At 33.8% G+C, this 22,139-nt stretch overlaps 1 protein-coding gene across 50 annotated transcripts in view; it reads left to right on the top strand.

Moving 5' to 3' along the window:
- The window catches only part of svilb (supervillin b), a 127,114-nt gene that overhangs the window by 17,682 nt on the left and 87,293 nt on the right, over nt 1-22,139 (top strand). For 42 of the 50 annotated variants that reach the window (XM_073930583.1, XM_073930586.1, XM_073930559.1 and 39 more), the window contains exon 1: nt 18,060-18,265. The exons of the other annotated variants lie outside the window; for them this stretch is intronic. In XM_073930583.1, coding sequence (XP_073786684.1) covers nt 18,208-18,265 — 58 coding nt within the window. In that variant the 5' untranslated portion in view covers nt 18,060-18,207. Of the gene's footprint in view, nt 1-18,059; nt 18,266-22,139 lie in introns of those variants that run through there. 50 annotated transcript variants of the gene reach the window in all.

The raw sequence follows: 22,139 nt of genomic DNA, 5'->3' as shown, positions 1-22,139 counted from the left end.
TATTTAGTCCCACCATATTGGTGTTTTGTAACATCTTGTTTTTATGAGGTGGACATACACACATACACTGCAGACAATTTTAGCTTACCCACTTCACCTTCACCGTCAGTCTTTGGACTGTGGGGGAAACCGGAGCACCAGGAGGAAACCCACGCCAACACAGGGAGAACATGCAAAATTCACACAGAAATGCCAACTGGGTGAAACAAAATGTGGAACAAAAATAACACTTTAGCAACAAATATAGGCATTTGGAATTTAATTTAAATGACAGAATCAAAGGTGTTGCCGAAACAAAGGAATAAATATTACAATGTAACTAAAACCCCAAACCACAAAACTAACTAACTGAAGAAAAAATGTCGAAACAAAACTGTAATCTTCAGCATATGCGACACTTAACTAAATTACTCAAACTATTCAAAACATAGATACAGGTGTGGTAACTTACCTACACAAAAGACGATTCTACTCAGAATTACTTGAGTTTTCCTAAAGTACACATTGTTTGCAATTAGCAAAACAAAAGCTTATCTGATAATTCAATTCTCATAAAGATCGTTCAATTTCCTAATAGGGCTGTGCGGTTTGGGGAGAATGTCTAATTGCGTTTATTAATATTTTTTTAAACAGATATTGCAATTTCGATTTGATTTGCTGTTTAATTTTGTAGTCAATCTTTAGCTCAATAATCTGTATTGTAGCTTCTTCTTGCTAAAATGTAGTGAGTGTTAGTTAAAAAGGAGCTGAAAAGATATTCACTAACTTTCAACTTTAAATTTGTTTATAAATATTCAGAAATGTTTTTTCTCTAGAGCAAACACTAATGAGTTATGGTGTTAGTTATCTCTTGGTGCCTTCGTGATGTTTTTTCATATGGTGTAACAGCTGCAAAAAACTATGAAATTGTACTTTGCTGTTGCTAGCTACTCCTCGATTAGCCGACTGCGTTTTTAGGTGCTGGTTGTTGTATTTTCTCATGCTGTGGCAACAGTTCTACGAATTTCTTACAAATTACCAAAATATTGAAACTAGAATATTTCCACAAGCAGTGTAAAGAGTACCTGAAAACCATACTTGAGTAAAAGTACAGATACCTTACTGTAAAAATGACTCCATTACAAGTTAAAATGTCACCAATTTCAATAAGACTTGAGTAAAAGTATTAAAGTATCCAATTTTAAAGAACTTAAATATTTCACTCACACTGAATGTAGGCTCAAAGAACACTAAGAAATGTTTTATTTCCTAATATTGAAATTAAATTGAACACCTCAATGTTTCAAAATGGCAGAACAAAATAGATAAAAAAAATAGAACAAAGTCTCAAATTGAAATGTTCAAAATGGCACTCTTGAAGGAAATATATTATGACATGTGTTCTAACCCTGGATGTAAATAGTGTTTTAATTTTCATTTATTTTTGATTATTGTATTTTTATTTTATCTTTTTCCTATTATTATTATTATTTATTTATTTATCTATTTATCTATTTTTTATTTATTTTATTTATTTTTTTAAAATTATTTATTTATTTATTTATTTTATTTTTCTTCTCTTTATGCTGTTTTTCACTTGATAATTTACAAAATTTGAGTACTACTGTGTAGTAAATACACCTGACAATAATGCACGTAATTTTTATACCACCTAAGTTCACATACTGAGATACCAATGTACCTTGAAATGCCGTATGATTGTACTCAATTGAATGTTCAAAATAAACATAAAGTTGCAAAAAAAAAAAGAAATGTTCAAAATGGCACAACCAATTAAAAAAAGTAGTAAAATGTAGTAAAAAAAAATCAGAGCTGACTTTCATTTCACCTCAACGTCTCAAAGGGGGCCAATACTTTTTATTTTGAGTAGTTTTTCAACTGATTAGGATGTTTTCTCTGTATTAATATTAAACAAAAAAGGAGCAGTGTTATCTTTCAACTTAGTAAACTACATATAAATTCAATGAAAAATACATCACAAACTCATAGCTAAATGCACCTGATGCAAAATGTATAATTTCAGTAAAACATTTATTCACGTTGCACAAAAAAAATTAAGCTAAAACATAGTCATGTCATGTCGCAGTGGTTTTTGCCATATCAGTAACTGTATTAAATTCACTTAATTCACATTAAATTACCATTAAATAGATTCTTACTTCAATGTGTTTTCTCAAATTTTACGATAAATTCCTTAAAGCACTTATTTTCGTGGTTCGTAGCAAACAAAAGTAGACACTGCATCCTGTGAGAGACATTCTGTACATTGGCAAATGAAAACATTTCTTTCAGATAAGGCCATGGATGGTCATTAGTGCTGGCACTGCTTGATGTGTCGACTTCATGTGCAGACTACGGCTGCAGCCATGTCGCTAATCAAACACCTGGTATTTGGCAAGCTGCTAATTCACATGATTTAGCTCATAAATAGCATACAGTACCTTCAGCAGCCTGCAGATGGCGATATCGCCTCGTCCGCCTAACAAATTAGCCATGGTAGATAAAGATGCCGACTTGTCGCGCATGATCACAATGTAACGAGTAACTATAAGCGTCCGTTCAAATGTAGTGGAGTAAAGAGCACATATATTCAATCAAAAATGTGGTCAAGTAGAGAGTAAAAGTTGCTTATATTTTTAATACAAAGTACAAAGTAGCCAAAAAAAATACTTAAGTAAAGTAACGAAGTCCATTTTCTTAAGTACTTTACACCACTGATTTCCACATTACCAACATGCTGTTTTTCCTTTGATATGACTTGGTCTATTAATGCTTGTTGTCCGTGTTTTCCCGTTTGTTTTATTGTGGGCTTTCCGCATAGTTCGGTTGCTCAATTCTGACTGCATGCTCACTCAATTGGCTGGTAAGATCGTCACATACAGACGACAGTCACGCATTTGCTCTGGCTGGGGGAAATTATATAATACATGTATATATTTCATATCGCAGTCTCTTGCGATTAGCTTGAATGTTGATTGTAGAATGTTTCAAATTGCGATTCGATTTTGATTAACCGCACAGCCGTACTTCCTAATAATCTGATAAATTGAACAAAAGCTTATCTTAACAATAAAGCATTAAAACGAGAGACAAACTAGAACAAATGAGAACAAAAAAAAAATCATATGAACTGGAAAGAACAGTGATCAGATGCTACTCCTGAAAAGTGCGAGCGAATGCTTTTTAAATGCTGTCGACTAGCTCCCGATTGGGCGGTGTGATATAAGAATGATGATTGATGGGCATTTTGACCAATGGTCCCACATCTGGGGCAGGACATGGAATGTAACAAGCAATTTTTTTCATACTACAGATAATATAATTTATGATTAATTGACTGTCTAAATTTGCAAATTCAACAATTAAAGATAAGCATAAAAGCAAATCTGTTTCATTAGTGTCTGTTTCATTAGCTAGATTGGAAATATAAGTTCAGATCAAGGCATTGCATTACAAGAGGCTGTGTTGCATCATGCATCTGCTATAACATATACTGTATCCATACGGTCAAACACTGAGAATGCAGTGAGAAGGAGGATGACAAGAGACGATAAATGAAGGGTAGAACAAGACAAGTGGTTTTGAGGAGAGGGATTTTCAACAAGACCAATAGAGAATCGCTTTCATTCCAGGACTTCATCTCGGTCTGGGGAGTCAGTGTGTGTTTGAGACGCTCAGAGATTCACACTTGACTCCTGTCTGTAAAGTATGTTCGACTGGATATTCTCACCGCACAGTCTGTAATTCAGCAGTATTTTAAACAAACCTCGTCCTCTCCTAATAAAGGCAGAACGACGAGAGAATGTAGCCGGACTGAACTCCTCATCCAGACTGAACTGACACTGCAGGTTAAATGTACGAAGGGGAGGTTTTGGACAATATTTGAACTTGTCGTATTCAGGAAACCTTACAAGCCTAGGAACACCATCCCAACTGTGAAGTATGGGGGCGGCAGCATCATGTTGTGGGGCTGTTTTGCTGCTGAAGGGACTGGTCCACTTCACAGCATAGATGGCATAAACTAAAAAGAAACAATGTTTCAAATTTGCTGGTGTGGACACATGTAGGTAACGTTACATTTAAGGTTGATAAATTGTAAGTAGATTTATCGTCCTTGGTGTAAACGGGCCTTTAGTAATTGATCTTAATATTGATGTGGTTCAGTGGTTCTCAAACTTTTTTCATCAAGTACCACCTCAGAAAACAATTGTCTCTCCAAGTACCACCATGCAGAGCAGTATTGAAATACAGTACCGTAGTTGGCCTAGTAAAGCAGCTACAGCTTTGCACAGTTCAAAAATGTGGCAGATTAATCCCTACTATTAAGAATATTTATTATTGTCAGTCACTTTAAACATTATAAATGGTCTGAACATTAACACTGGACTATGCTTATTTGTAAAAATAAATAAATAAATAAACAAAAAAAAAACCCAAAAAAAGTCAACATTTAAATTAAAATTTTCTTTAAAAGTTAAAAATAGTAGGTTACTTTTCTAAAAAATAAACAAATAAATAAATAAATAAATAAATCCTGTACTTAAATGTAAAGTATTAACATATAGTAGCCAACTCATCAACACCTGGAAATGTTGCCTGGATCTCAGAAATATAGGCTATATGTCATCATATATTCATATGTAAATCATTTTTGATAAATTTTGAAATATATGTAGCATGTACACATGACATGCTTGATTCCTCTGCGTACCACTAGAAGGAAGCCCGCATACCACTAGTGGTACACGTGCCACAGTTTGAGAACCACTGATGTAGTTAAACTTCAAGTCATTTGGGTTTGCTAATTAGGACTAAGTTTATTTAGAAAAAAAAGCATCTTTAAGGTGGACATATTATGCAAAAAACACTTTTAAAAGGGGTTTAAACACGGTTTTCAAGAGTTCACGCTTAGATAATGCTCAACTATGATAGCAGGTTTGACATGCTGTCCTGGGAGAGAACCCTGTGCTCAAAGATAGATGAGCCTAAGGTTCCTGCCTGGTCAATTAAAATTAGGAGGGTTGCGAGATCAGGTGTTTCTCGAGTGGCCTTTTATGCTATGTATTCGTTAAGTGCTTGTGACTGTATTGCGATTTACTTATATACATGTTTTTAGACTGTTGGAGGAAACAGGAGGACCTGGAGAAATCCCACTCAGCCACGGGAAGAACATGCAAACTCCACACAGGGCTCAATTAGAACTTAACCCTGTGGCCCTCTTTGCTTTTTCAGGCAGCAGTGCTAACCACTGAGCCACCGTGTTGCCCGATCATGAAAGAGGAGGGGGGAGAAGGGAAGGATTGGGGTGTTTTCCAAAATCGAATATAAGGAATGTTTAGGCAGGATATTTATAGTAGTTTTAGAATGATCTGATTAGGCTAGCTAATAATTAGCGATGAGGATCAGCTGTATTCGATCATGTCACATGCTCCTCTCGAAATTAGTTATATATTAATTAGCGAAACTTCATGTGTGGCAAGTCTGTGAATATAACCAGCTTCTAATGGTAAAAATTAATTTAAAAATTAATTAATACATTTTTTTGCAGAAACTTTGATTGATATTTTCTCTTTGTACGTGTTATCAGTGAGGGGAAAGTCCACCCATTGGTGATGATCTTTCCCTTATTAGCATAGGAAATTAGTCTTGTTTTTTGAATCTGCCACTATGCTGACACGCAGGCATTTGTAGCTCCGCCCTCTTTTGAAAAGAGCACAATCTCATTTGAATTTAAAGTGACAGGCACCCAAATTGCAGAATTAGGATTAAAGCCTAAAAGAAGAGTTTTAAAGAGTTATAAAACATTATTTGTGGAGTATTTTCAGCTGAAACTTCACACACACACACACACACTCCAGGGAAATCAGACTTATTTTTTACATATTGTAAAAAGCGTCATAATAAATTGTCTTTAAAATATGCTTTCATGAGATTCATGATCCAATTCTGCCCCTGCCATTTGTATTCCATTGCAGATTTTGACACTCATCAGTTACACAGAATATCCATGTTTTATTGTCCAGTTTTGTTGAGCCTGTGTGAACTGTATAGTTTAGTTTGTTGTTTTCAGCTGATAGGAGTGTCACTGGTGTATTCCTATTGTTCTTCCGCTGCTGCTGCTGTCAAGGTTTGATTTCTAGTAAGCGCAGAAATGCTGTTCTGCAGACCTTAATTGTACCAAGATGGAAGAGTATTTGAGTTACTGTTGCTTTAATATCAGTTTGACCCAATCTACCTGCAGCATTCTTCTCTGACCGCATTAACAGGGCATGTTCCACACTCAAAAAAATATCTAGGCCTAACATATAAAATGTATTATTCTGATTGCATATCAAATCTATAACAAATTCCCGATTACATACTTTTAACATAAGTGAACTAATAACTTTATGTGATTGGTATTTGTTAGCTAAACATAAATAAAACCAATAGGAACAATAATTATGTAATAATATCAGTACATCAAGTGTGTTTTAAATGCTTCTTATTAATTCAGCTATTGTGTGAAGTATGAATCTGCCTCAATTTTGAATGTGTCCGTTTATTAAGTAAACCAATATTATAGATTTTAACACTCTCTACATCTAGAAATATTTATACCATATTTATATCACATCTTTTAACTGATTAAATGTAATTGTATTACATTTTAATAGATTTAGATTGATTCTAGGGAATCTGACAACACACATTTTACAAAACTGACAAATTAAATAAAATCAAAAGGTTAAAACGGTTATTGATAAACTTAATTGTGATTAATTCTTTCGAGTGCACTACATAACTACCAGCCATGCTATATTTGACCTATTTTTTATGGTTGTGAGAATCCTAAACTGTCAAAAATATTTGTGCTTGCATTTATTTATGGTGTTGAATTGCATTATGGGGTCTTGATATTTCCTCTAATGACTTTTGTTGTTAAAAAGTTTGATCCATTTATTAAAATTAGTAGAATAATAGTTGTGTTAAAGATATTATATTATGTAGGTTTGTATTGTACACTATTGCACATACACCTGGTAATAAACTGCCTGTACTTTTACTGTTTTTGTTTACACAATTAACAGACTTGTACAAGATTGTTTGAAACTACTAAAATTGTGAATACAATTTTACTTTCCAACATTAAAAATGGACAGAGCAGAGATCAAAACCCAATAATTCATAACAGTAAATGTGATAAACATTTTAATATTGATGATTGCATACTGATGATTGACAATTATATTTTAGTGATCAATTAAGGTTTTACTAAAGTAAAGATAGTTATAATCATTGTGTTATTACAGCCATGTGTAATATACTGGTTGTTTAAGAGTTGAGGAGCTATAGAGAAATTCTTATACAAAACATTGTAACTTTGTCTTCAGAAATGCCATCCTTGGGATCCTTTTGCTCATAGATGCTGTCTGTGTGTAAACTGATCACTCTTCAGAGAATTAAAGCAATTAAAAGACAAACTTTGACTGACTTTATTCAATTTCAGTCTTCACATTAAAATATATTCCTTTTGAATAGGAAAAAATAATTTGCCATTGCATAAATTACGTAAAACAGAAGTGAATCAAAATTCGGAAACTTAATTAACAGATATTATCTACAGCAGTGGTTCTCAAACTGTGGTACGAGTACCACTAGTGGTACGCGGGCTTCCTTCTAGTGGCACACGGAGGAATGAAATATGTCATACATGCTACATATACAATATTCAAAATGTATTAAAGATGATGTATATAATATGCCATATATTATATATAGGCTATGTTTCTGAGGTAATCTGCCAGGTTTTTTAACTGTGCAGAGTTGTAGCTGCTTTACTGGGCCTACTACGCTACTGTATTTCAATACTGCTCATTTTGGTGGTACTTGGAGAGTCAATTTTTTTCTAAGGTGGTACTTGATGAAAAAGTTTGAGAACCACTGATCTACAGTAACATAAGCTGAAGTACTTTAAGTATTGTTTTAACCTTGTTTCCTTGTAAACAAGCAGTTGATCAGCTGTTCCTAATAAAGTGGCCAGTTAATGTGTCGTTTTCAAAAGTCAAAATCCATCTACTAGCAAAAATTGTCTTGTTTCTATGTATGTTTTTGTGTTCTAGAGTGATATTCTCATCATCATTTCGGCAATACCTAGAGATTTAGAGCAGCACAATACTACATTTAGGCTTGTACTTCAATGTTGGTGCCTGTGTGACGTTGGTGTCTTTATACTTCAATTTGCACTTGTCTCTTTTGCATACCTGCACGCTATGGAGCTTTACAGTGATTTGAAGGGCTCACGTGAATAAATGTCAAGGCAGCAGCAACAGTGTGCATCTGTGCTGAAGTGTGGCGTGTTTAGTAATCTCTAGCTCAGAGAGTGCAGACTGAACTTTGTCTGTTCTAATAAGGGAAATTTCCCACAATGCTTTGATGTGGCCCCCCATTCTGATTTGTCTGATGTAAACAAATAATTGTTGCTTGGCAGTGACTCTTGGAGTTCTTTGAGCGAATGTCTAAATCCATCCCTGATTATTGTGATATCCTACTAAACGCTGATAGTTTTGTATTCTAGCAACTTTTAATATTTCCTACTTTCTTTTCCTATTTTGTAAAGAAATACAGTGTAAGAAGTATATGGCACATTTATGTGTAAAGTGAGAGTTCTATGAATCACTCACGGGCATTAATGTCAATAATAATGTAATTTTAAATGTGTAGGAGTATATTGTGAAATAATAATAATACTTTTTTATTTAAACATAATAAATATTAAATCTGTTAAGTTGTAAAAAGTTTGGGCATTGCCACACAAAATATTCTGATTAAAATATTTAACCTTTTTTTCAATAAATAGAAAGTTCAAAACTATTTTAAATATTTTTTGTAACATTAAACTTAGTGTGATTTAAAAAAATGTTTTTATGTTTCCTTTTTTTTTTGTTGCTGAAATTGTATTAAAGCCATACCTGCCAACACTCCTGTTTTCCCGGGAGTCTCCTGTGTTTTTAGATCTCCCACCTATTTACTGCCGTAATTTCAGCCCGACCCTGGTCCTTAGCTTTTTGATAAAGTCTGTAACACCCCCGGGTCGCCAACTTTGGTACAGCATTCGCAGTGGCTCCCCAAAACCTGGTCCATAGTACAGCTGCTAATACCACAGTACGTTTACTAACCCGGTTCTCCCACAATCCATCACCTCTCTCCCCCACCACTGCAACCCACTAGCATCCCGGAATTTTTAAGACAAATGTTGGCAGGTATGATTAAAGCATTTATTTCTTACACATATTGCTGACTACAGTCTTTGAAATTGAAGTGTACAGAGTAGTTTGACATTAGACAATAAATAAATAAATAAATAAATAAATAAATAAATAAATAAATAAATAAATTCATTCATTCATTCATTCATTCATTTTCTTGTCGTCTTAGTCCCTTAGTCCCTGTGGTCGCCACAGCGGAATGAACCACCAACTTATCCAGCACGTTTTTACGCAGCGGATGCCCCTCCAGCCGCAACACATCTCTGGGAAACATCCACACACACTCATTCACACACACACTCATACACTATGGACAATTTAGCCTACTCAATTCACCTGTATCGCATGTCTGCAGGACTGTGGTGGAAATATATATATATATATATATATATATATATATATATATCTCCTATTATATTAAAATCATATACAGTAGCACAGTATATTTACATTATTTACAGTATTCCTCTTATTTTCTGGTCTTCTCTCACACTATAAACTTCACCATTTTTGCTTTGTTTTATTTTATTGATGTTTTATTTTTAAGTGTGTATTTATCCTACATTTCCAAAACAAGACGCATAATACACTAATATTGTACAGTCTGCACATCTAGCTAACATCTTCAAAATAATAATAATAATCATAATTTTCTTGGATTACTGTAAGAATGAAGTCTAGTTATGTACTTTTTTAGGTCAAAAACTTGCAGTCAGGGCAGGTAGATATAGAGTTGAAGTCAGAATTATTATCCCTCCTGCTTATTTTTTCGCCAATTTTTCTTTAACGAAGAGAAGATTTTTTTTTCAACACATTTCTAAACATAATAGTTTTAATATCTCATTTATAATAACATATATGTTTTACTTTTTGATAAAATGACAGTACATAATATTTTACTTGACATTTTTCAAAATACTACTAGTATTCAGCTTAAAGTGGCTTAGTTTTAGTAATTAGGCTAGTTAGAGTAATTAGGTAAATCATTGTATAATGATAGTTTGCTCTGTAGACAATCAACAAATATTGCTCAAGAGGATTAATAATATTGACCTTAACATTTATATATATATATATATATATATATATATATATATATATATATATATATATATATATATATATATATATATATATATATATATATATATAAAAACTGCTTTTATTTTAGCCGTAATTAAACAAATATGACTTTCTCCAGAAGAAAAGATATTATAGGAAATACTGTAAAGAATTCTTTACTCTGTTAAACATCATTTTTGAAATATTTGAAAAAGAAAAAATACTACATAGGAGGGCTAATATCTTTAAATACACTCGCTTATAGATCATAACAACATTAAAATATTGTATGCATCATGCTTATCATACGGTTTTATTTGTTGTAATATTAGCTAAGAAAGAAGGAAAACTTGAGCTATGCCCTCCAGCAGTGAAAGCAGTATGATAGATGAGTGAGGCAGTGTGGTAAAGCGGAGAGCACATGCTCTGCAGAGCAGGATAAACAGAAGTTAGCCACTCCCCCATTACTCCTCTCAGCCAATCACAGCACACATTGCCTTATTAAGGGCAGCAGTGCTTGAGTTGGCCAGTAAAACAGGGAGGTGAACATGTTTACACGTGCATGTGCCGGTATTACAGCACTCTGGTACAGCTAGTACAGCTTGGCTTTTCTTAAAAACACAGCTGTTTATAGTTACAATATGTTTTTGGGATTATAAATTAATATACTTTTTACACTGCTGTGTTGTTTGTTTGTTTGTCTGTTTGTTTGTTTGTTTACATTTTATTGTCCCCAATGGGGAAATTGATCTTTGACTGTAGCCCCACATTTGCATACACTAAACAGAAACAGACATCAAAAAACGCAAATCAACACAAACATTCAATGATCAGCAAATATTACATCTTTAAAAGTCTAATTGATGTGGTCTTAAAGATTTATTAAAATGATTATATCTGCACACAGGCAGTCTGTATCGTCGACCAGAAGGCAGTAGCTCATACTCACAAAACAAACAGTGCGAGGGGTCAGCCAATGTTTTAATAGCTTCATCCCGAACTGATTGCTCATAGAGATATTATAAGAATCGATATTCCCTTTTCCCTATGATACTCACCAGACTCCAAGCTTAGCTTTAGATTGAACTGTAATGTTTCCATACCACGCAGTAAATCCATAGCGTATAATGCTTTCAATTTGTAAAATAAAAACATCACTTTTTGCGGTACCCCAAAACTCTCAATCTCCGAAAGAAAATGCAGTCGCTGCTGCACAGGGGAACAAATACTGTCTACATGTGGACCACAGGTAAGCAAACTATCTATGTGTACACCCAGATATTTATAAGAGGACAGTTGTTTAATGGGCTCTGCATCAATAACCACGGGTGAGTGATTGCCAAAAGACCTTGGATCGAAGAGCATTTCTTTAGTTTTGTTGATATTAATAAGAAGATGGTTTCACACAATCGGTTAGTGACAAAATAAAGGAATTAAGTTAACAAATTCAAGTGGATTGAACACAAAACAATTAAGTTGCCCCCCCATCCTCCCCCCCAAAAAAAACTCAAGAATTGTGTTTCAGCTCATTAAAAAAGCAGTTTGAACGAACAGCAAACATCATTTATTAAATGTAATATGACTACAAATTTGATATCAGATAACATTCTGAATATTATACGTATCATCACTCTCGTGTATGAAAATTAGCATGAATATACATTAATGTAAAAAAATGTTCCAACACAAATCTATTAGGTTACTTTTAATTGTTTTAACAATATAAGAGCCATGAGTTCATTGTTTTATTCATGTTAAATTAATAATATGGTGAAAGGCATTGGTCTGTTCATTCATTCATTCATTGTCTTGTCGGCTTAGTCCCTTTATTAATCTGGGGTCGCCACAGCGGAATGAAACACCAACTTATCCAGCAAGTTTTTACGCAGCGGATGCCCTTCCAGCCACAACCCATCTCTGGAAAACACATACACTCATACACACACACACTCATACACTCAATTTAGCTTACCCAATTCACCTGTACCGCATGTCTTTGGACTGTGGGGGAAACCGGAGCACCCGGAGGAAACCCACGCGAAGCAGGGAGAACATGCAAACTCCACACAGAAACGCCAACTGAGGATCGAACCAGTGACCCAGCAACCTTCTTGCTGTGAGGCGAACGTGCTACCCACTGCGCCGCTGCGTCGCCTTATTGTGATTATTAATCACAATTTATTAATTATTAATATAGAGTATATGCTGATGTCACTTCCGGGAAGGAAGAAGTTGTGTCATGAAGATGGAAGCAAGACCATGTAAGTTCGGTTAAGTTGTTATTAAACCTGTTTGAAACGACATCACTGGACTGTCTTATGTTACTCGCGTTCAAATCCTGCTAATTCAAAGAGAGAAACAAGACAAGAAGAGATGGATTGAAGTGGATTGTTTACAAACAAACAAATTGAAGTGGATTGAACTTAACACAATTAACTTGTCCCAAACATAATACACTCAAAGAAGGATGTTGTTCAAACTACTTATTTTAAATGAGCTGAATCAACATAATTTTTGGCATTTTGGGGACAACATAATTGTATGTTCAATCCACTTACATTTGTAAAAACTAATAAGCTAACTTAATTCCTTCATGTTGTCCCAACAACAATGGATTGTGTGTAATCCAGCATTTTTATTATGTACATTTGAGTTGAGTCATTTTTATTTAAATGAGTTATTTTTACAGTACTTCTGGACCCGCTATTGATTTGTATACACTGTTAAAGCAAATGCAGGCTTCAACACCGTTTATTCATGTTACTCAAACACAAATTGAGTATGCTTAATTGTTTTTACAAATTTAAGTTGATTATACATAAACCAATTAAATTATCCCCCCAAAATCTCAATAATTGTGCTTTTTCAGCTCATTTTAAATAAGTACTTTGAACAAGCAGCATTTTTTTGAATGTTTTGTTTGGATTGTTTTCTTCACACTGCAACTATAGTGTAATACCCTAGTGTTCTGTTCAGCCCTATTTTTAATACCCACAGAAAGAACGTGAGTTCTGCTGGTCTGATGATATTATTTTGGTCTCAACATAATGTACAGAATATAGTACTGTTCAAAGATTTAGGCACTTGTGTAAAAATGCTGTAAACTGAAGATGCTTTCAAAAATAATCCATAAATACATTTTATTTATCAACTAACTTATATAAACTAAATAAAGTCACCATTTAGTATGACCACACTTTGCATTTAAAACACTTAGTACACTTTGTGGGTGCAGGTAGGTTTTTTAAAGCATTTTAGAGAGCCAAAGTTAATCTGGATTTAGTTTCTCACTTTGTTTGTCATCAGTGGGTGGCACGGTGGCCCAGTGGTTAGCACTGTTGCCTCACAGCAAGAACGTCACTGGTTCTAGTGCTTACCAAGCCAGCCGACGTTTCTGTGCAGAGTTAACACGTTCTCCCCATGCTCACGTAGGTTTCCCCGGGGTTCCCTGGTTTCCTCCCACCGTCCAAAAACAGGCAACTTAAGTTAATTGACTAATCCAAATCTGCACCATAGACATGCTCCTTGTAAGTAGTTATCTCTTACAGGCAATCACTATCTGTTCATTAGCTACTGCAGCAGGGGAGTTCTCGAGATCTACCTGAGCTCAAACTCCCCTCTCGCCTTGCAAACGGGAGGGAGCCCCGGGCTCAAGGATATTATAAACACGCTTTATAATCAATCATCAGCTAAGTGTGAACTTTTGAAATCAGATCTCTGTGTGGAGCACTGGCTGCTGTCAGACTGCTTGTGCAGACAATAATTTCACTGTAAAATTACAATAATGACAGAAAAATACAGAAATAACAAACTTTAAACCTTTTTTTACTGGAGAAAATACTAGTTTCCTAAGATTTTTGCACAGTACTGTATGTGCCATTTAATGCACATATTTGGTTAAATACAGCAGCTAAAATAATGTCATGTTTTATGCATCTTTTCATGCCCTGACTGAATTGCTGAATTGTTTATTGAACTTTACTGGTCCCTAATGCGCCCTCTAGTGCACTCTATTACACTCGTCAACTGGAACTTTCACTCAGAGTTGTGGTGTTTTATTACTGTGTTTTTATAACTGATGCTCCTTCATTCTGATTGGCTGCTCACTCTCTCCATATGAAGGGATGTTCTTACTAGCAGTGATTTGCAGCAATACTTCAGTCATTTAATTGTCGGTGAAAGATGTCCCGTTGAAGTCAGAATAAAGAGCCCCCTGTATATTTTTGTAAAATTTTTGTTTAAAGGGAAGACATTTTTTCAACACACTTGTAGTTTTGATAACTCATTTCTAATAACTGATTTATTTTATCTTTGCCATGATGACAGTGAATAATATTTGGCTAGATATTTTTCAAGACACTTCTATACAACTTAAAATGACATTTGAAGGCTTAACTAGGTTAATTAGGTTAACTAGACAAGTTAGAGTAATTAGGCAAGTTACTGTATAATGATGGTTTGTTCTGTAGACCAGGGGTCACCAATCTCGGTCCTGGAGGGCCGGTGTCCCTGCAGGGTTTAGCTCCAAGTTGCCTCAACATACCTGCCTGATGTTTCAAGTATATCTAACAAGACCTTGATTAGCTTGTTCAGGTGTGTTTGATTAGGGTTGGAGCTAAAATGTGCAGGACACCGGCCCTCCAGGAACAAGTTTGGTGTCCACTGCTGTAGACTATCGAGAAAAACAAAATACAGTACATAAGAGGTAGCGCTGGGCAATTTGGCATAAAATCAGAAACTTGATTAGTTAAACATTTGAACTCGATCACAATTAATGAACAATTATTTTATGTGATTATATATTTTATTAGATTTTTTACAGTAAATTTGTTCACATATTACAAGTGAAAGATGTTTGAATGAAGATTGCATAACTTGATTTTAGAATAACACACTATCTACAAAGACACACTACAAAGAACACACATTATCTACTATCTGTGGTTATTTAATAAACATCAACGTTGAACAACTAAATTAAAACACACATTGCCTAAAACCAAGTCATTTTTTTCTTATAAAAAAGTGAAATAAATAACAAAGTAAACAATTTTCATTGTTTTCAAAACTAGAAAATAAGCAACATTCATTCATTCATTCATTCATTTTCTTGTCAGCTTTGTCCCTTTATTAATCTGGGGTCGCCACAGCGGAACAAACCGCCAACTTATCCAGCAAGTTTTTACGCAGCGGATGCCCTTCCAGGAGCAACCCATCTCCGGGAAACATCTACACACACATTGACACACACACACTCGTACACTACGGACAATTTAGCCTACCCAATTCACCTGTACCGCATGTCTTTGGACTGTGGGGAAAACCGGAGCATCCGAAGGAAACCCACGCAAACGCAGGTAGAACATGCAAACTCCACACAGAAACGCCAACTGAGCTGAGGGTCCAACCAGGGACCTTCTTGCTGTGAGGCGACAGCACTACCTACTGCGCCACTGCTACGCCCAAAATAAGCAGCATCTCTTCTAAAAAAAAAAAACTTTTGCATATCCTGTAAATAATGTTTAACAGTGCTTTGCTTGAATCTTCTGTAAACAAATATTTTATTGTAATAGAAAATATGGCGTCTCAAGGTATATCTAGCACAGCTTCAAATCATTTACTGCAAACTTCTGACGTGTAGTTACTTTTTTTTTTTGAGAGGCTTTTTTTTTTTTTTTGCAAAGGCTGCGCCAGACCATACCCGTGTATTCCATGCAGAAGTATAAATCAGCCTTAACAGAGCGGGATCACGTGACTCCACACGCGGTAGGTAAAGTAATTGAAAAATCAATTACTTTAGTCAGATCAACTGACTGTCAATTTCGATATCTTTTTATGATCAATCGCCCAGCCCTAGTAAGGGGGCTAATAATATTGACCTTAAAATAGTAAAAAGTAAAACTGCTTTTAATTCTAGTCGAAACAAAACAAATAGGACATTCTCCAGAAGAAAAACATATTATAGGAAATACTGTGAAAAATTCCTTGCTTCGTTAAACATAATTTGGGAAATATTCAAAAATCACTTGTGGGCTAATAATTCTGACTTCAACTGTATGTTTAATACAACTAATTTGAAGCTGGTATAAGTCAAGTAAAAATGAAGTCTGCATACTCTCCTGAACAGATATTTGCTTTTAGATGATGAATCATTCCTTTTCAAACACTTAAGGTACATTCTATATATAAATAAAATGTTCAATTTGGACGTAATCTGTAGGTACAACATACAATGTCTTGCTATTGTACCATTTGTTTTTGCCTACCTCTTAAATTCAGACAATCATTTTGCCATGCATTTTTACCTGTAATATAAAGAAAGTGTGGGATTTTTTGTTTGTTTGTTTCTTTCCGGATATTTCTTCATTGTTTATTTGTTTATTTTTTGTATCCATTATATACGGTTGAATTGGCCGTTCTGATTTATTAGCCCCCCTGTTTATTTTTTTCCCCAATTTCTGTTTAACGGAGAGCAGATTTTTTCAACATATTTCTAATCATAATAGTTTTAATAAATCATTTCTAATAACTGATTTATTTTATCTTTGCCATGATGACAGTAAATAATATTTGACTAGATATTTTTCAAGACACTTCTATACAGCTTAAAGTGACATTTAAAGGCTTAACTAGGTTAATTAGGCAAGTTAGGGTAATTGGGAAAATCATTGTATAATGATGGTTTGTTCTGCTGACAATCAAAAAAATATATTGCTTAAGACAGCTTATAATACTGATCTTAAGTTTAAAAAAAAAAACTTAAAAACGGTTTTAATTCTAATTGGCCAAACTGGCATTGGGTTAAAAGAACCAAAAAAAAGACAGAAGTTCCAGCACATATCTCACATTTTCAAAGCAGAATATCTGACTTCAGCGTTGTTTTTCAGATAAACAAATTTGATCACTTATCATGTTTCTTAAATATCTGCAATTTTTTTGCCATGCTCATTTTCATAAGGCATTGGGTGGGTTAAATGACCGAAACAAAAAGACGTTCATGCACGTAATGCACATTCTCAAAGACGAATATCTTACTTTAGCATTGTTTTTCAGATAAACAAGAATGCTAGCCTGTGTCTTAAATATTTTAGCATTTTCCCTTAAATATCCGCAAACACATTTTGGTATTTTTATGCTTTAGAAGAGTCAAAAACTTACGTCACCTTCAAGGAGAACTTTTCTTAATATTGACTTATTTCTGAAAACAAGAGTATATTTTCAGCTTCTCTAAAAAAGCCTGTTGCCTTACGAATTTGATAGAGATTTCAATTTTATTAATAGATATTTGCCCTAGAAACAAGACAAAAACTCTAAGCGAGTGAAGCATTTTTTGCAGTGTATGTGCACTCTAAGAATGCAGCAGTTTTTGAATTTGAGTACAGATGCACTCTAATTTAGCTTGTTGTTTTTGAGACATTGAGAAGACTTGTCAGACATAATTAAAGACTCCACCTTTGCATCACCGAGTATTTGAGACTCCTAGATTGCTGACGCGTGTGTGAGTGTGTGTAAATGTAGCAGCGTCCGTGTCATAAGTCCAGGAATCCACCGTGCTCCCGCAATCCACTTTTATCATCCAGGCTAATTTCTGCCTGTAATCAGATTACTGCTGTGAGCTGCCTTAGCACCTCTCTCTCTCTCTCTCTCTCTCTCTCTCTCTCTCTCTCTCTCTCTCTCTCTCTCTTGCTCCTTCTCTCTCTCTCTCTCTCTCTCTCTCTCTCTGTTTGCTTTAGTCCTCCAGTTTTGCCGGAGTGCATTTCCATCAGCTCGAGTCTGTCCATTGCAGTCCCTCTCTCTCTCTTGCTCTCTTTTATCCATCTGTCTGAGCCTGTGATCAGGTCCGTCTGTCTTTTTTTTGTTGTTTTCCTCCGTTTTCTTCTTTCCTTTTCAGTCCAACATGTTCCATAACCCGTGGATTACGAACTATCTTAACCATGTCACGCAGTGTAGTCAAGGTAGGTCTGTTGTTGAGAACGATTTGGTTAAAACTCATTACCAGGACGTTGATTGAAAAGTTCTAAATAACAGAAAGGATGTTGCTGTTTGATTTGCAAATGCATGGATTTGTGTGGTCATGAAGTTAGTCTGCACTGTACAAATGTCCTTAAATGAGCTGTTTTAGGTATTTTTGTGATTTTTATGTTTTTCGTTTTATATTTATTTATATATTTCCCAGTTTATTTATGCTTTTGAATTGCATTATTGGACCTTGATCTTACCTCCAAAATCATTTAATCTAGAAAAGCTTGAAAAAGTGGCTTTTATTAACCTTTTTAATAGTTTAAAGCGATCAATGGTCTGGCTTAGTGTTGTACAGTATATCACGCTACAAAATCTTTGTAATAAACTGCCAGTGCATTTTATGCTGTTTTACAGAATTAATTATTTTATATAATTTTTTATACATTATATTATTTCAAACTACTAAAATGTCAATAAAAGTTGCTTTGTTAAACTGTAGAGCTGAATTTTCAACATCAAAAGTCGACAAAGCAGAGATCATCATCCCATAATGCAACTCACAATCGTAAATGAACAGAAAACATTTGTGAAACTGTTGATTTACATTAAGTTAAAGGGACAGTTCACCCAAAAATTGTAATTATGTCTTCATTTTGCTCACCTTTGATTTATTCCAAACCAGTTTGAGTTTTTGTAAAGGATATTTTTTGATGAAAGCTATAAATATGTGAGCATTGAATTCGATACACTGTAAAATGCAAAAAGTTAAGGTAACTCCAACCATTTGAGAACACCGATTGCAACAAACCATTTAAGTTCAAATCTAATCCTAATGAGTGCTGTGAACTTAATCCATTTGAGTAAATGAAGCAAGCTGAGCACAGTAAAACCCGATAAATGAAGAGAACTCAAACCAACCGAGTACTGTAAAACCCAATAAGGCAACTCAAACCGTTTGAGGAAACCGATTGCTGCAAACCATTTGAGTTCAAAAACTAATCTATGCGAGTACTGTGAACTTGCTCGATTTAAGTTAAAGTAATAAGGTATTTAATTAGCTTATTACCATCAACAGTGAGTTCAAAACTCTTTGCGAGTATTAGCTTTCAGTCAATTTTGATTTAACTACACTAATTTCATTTGATAAAGTTGACTGTTGGGTTTTACAGTGTCATATTTATTTATCCTACTATGAAAGTCAATGGTTAAAGGTTTCCAACATTCTTCAAAATATCTTCTTTTGTGTTCAACAGAAGAAAACAGCACTAATTTAAGTAAATTATGGCAGAATTTTTTATTTTATCTCTTTAAATGGCTTTACCTTTGTCCTACTGAGTCAACTGATTATTTGTTCAATTGATTAACCAATCAGATGAATTCCTGTGCTGCGCTTTAACATTGTGGTGAACTGCAGTGGTGATAAGCTATAGATCTGTCTGGATGATTTGACCATTTTGAGATTGTCTGCATCAGCTCATGTCTGTTGCCAAATGGCCCAAAGTGGAGATTCTGCCTGGAGTCACTTTAGAAAATGTGCAGGCAGCTTTGTCAGTGGGAATTTGCTAATAGAAATTGACATTTTGTTGAAATATTGTTAAATTGATTAAGTGTTTGAAATTCAATAATGCTGTTCTTGTGTAGTCATATTTCTCTGCTTGTTTTTTTATTGTATTATATGATGTATTATCTTGTGTAATCAATTTATTGCTTATTATATAACATATAAAATCATTCAGCCTACTCGGAGAACAGTTTCAACTATTAAGGGAAAAAATAAGATCAACATTTAATATGTTATTATTATTTAAAAGTTGATGTGGGAAAGCTCAAACAAAGAGAACATACTGTAAATGAATCGAAATATTGCAAACTGAAAATCCATATCCAAGTCCAAACAGAAAACCTTTTAAATTAATATTATCAATTCTTACTATTTACATTTTGGTTTGGTTTTAAAATCAGTTTTGAGGGTAATCAGCATTATTTTTCTTTATTTTTATTTTAAGTATACGTATGTTTAAGTCTTTTTTTTTTTCTTTTTTTACTTTGTCTTTATAAGACTTTATCTACTCTAAATATTGTGTCAAATTACATTTATTTTTCATTAATATTTGTTAGAGTTGTTTAAATTAATTTTATTTTCTTTCTTTCTTTATTATTTTATTTATTTGTGTATTTTATTAATTTAATAATTAATTAATTAATTTATAATTTTATTTATTTATAATTTGATTAATAAATTTTTTTATTAATTAATTTTATTTATTCATTTGTTATTTTACTAATTAATTCATGCATTTAATTTTTTTATTTTATTTATTTATTATTTTACTTATTTTTTTAGTAATTCATTTATTTGAAATATTCATCAACACTACATTAGGGATTTATAATTTATCTGTATAAACCTTTCAGAAATTAAAATTTTATCATTATTTCCTCATCCTCCACTTGTTCCAGACCAGTTTTTTAAAATTATTTTTTTTATTTTATTTGTATTTTTTTATAAGAGTTTTTTTAGTCTCTTTATTAATCTGGGGTCACCACAGTGGATTGAACCGCCAACGTATCCAGCATATGTTTTACGCAGCGAAGGCCCTTCCAGCCGCAACCCATCACTCGGAAACATCCATACACACTCATTTACACACACACTCTGTGGCCAATTTAGTTTAGCTAATTTACATACAGCGCATACTTTTGGACTGTGGGGGAAACTGGAGCACCCGGAGGAAACCTATGCAAACTCGGGGAGAACATGCAAACTCCACAGAACTGACCTGGCCTGGGCTCGAACCAGCGACCTTCTTGCTGTGAGGCGATTGTGCAACCCACTGCACCATCGTGATTTTTTTTTTTCTTCTTGTTTGAAAAATAGAATAAATTCTTTAAACAATTTTTTTTATAATAAAGAATATTGAAAAAAAAACAGCCAACATATTTTTGCAATTGCATTGTTTTTCCAACATTATTCAGAATATTTTGTTATGTGAACAGAAGAAAGAAATTTATAAATGTTTTGAAATACTTGAGTGTGAGCAAATGGAGAGGAGTTTATTAATTTTGAGAAGGGCATTTGCTGCGTAAAACATATGCTAGATAAATTGGCGGTTCATTCCCCTGTGGTGACCCCTATTGAATAAAGGGACTAAGCCGAAATAAAAATGAATGAGTAAATTAGAATATAATTGTACTAAGATTTAGCTATTTTGTTGTATTGCTGTACGTACAGTTGAAGTCAGAATGATTAAACTCCCTTTGATTTATTTATTTATTTATTTTTTTAAATACAGAACAAACCACCGTTATACATTAACTTGCCTAATTACCCTAACCTGTCTAGTTACCCCAGTCAACCTAGTTAAGCCTTTAAATGTCACTTTAAGCTGTATAGAAGTGTGCTGAAAAATATCTAGTCAAATTTTATTTGCTATCATCATGGCAAAGATAAAATAAATCAGTTATTAGAAATGAGTTATTAAAACTATTATGTTTAGAAATGTGTTGGAAAAAAAATCTCTCCATTAAACAGAAATTGGGAAAATAAATAAACGGGGGCTAATAATTCAGGGCGGCCAATAATTCCAACTTTAACTGTAAATGCAGTTTTGGACAGAATAAGAGACCAAAAGCATCAGAAAACCGTATCAAACATCAGCCATCAGGTCTTATTAAAGATAGTCATGTTAGTCGTTCGTCTTTAAAATCCCCAAGAAATCAAAACTAACCATATGATTTTGTTAGCTCACAATGCTAGCTTTGTAGTGAACAATTCATCTGTGCCATCATTGAGAAAAAAAGTAACCTTCATAATCTTTAATCGAAATCTGAAAATGCACTTCCTGTTTGTTTTCAGTTAAATTAGCA

The sequence above is a fragment of the Danio rerio genome, chromosome 2 (assembly GCF_049306965.1).
Source record: "Danio rerio strain Tuebingen ecotype United States chromosome 2, GRCz12tu, whole genome shotgun sequence".
Classification (NCBI taxonomy): domain Eukaryota; kingdom Metazoa; phylum Chordata; class Actinopteri; order Cypriniformes; family Danionidae; genus Danio; species Danio rerio.
The sequence above is the reverse complement of the archived record's forward strand: the minus strand, read 5'-3'. Positions and strand labels throughout refer to the sequence as shown.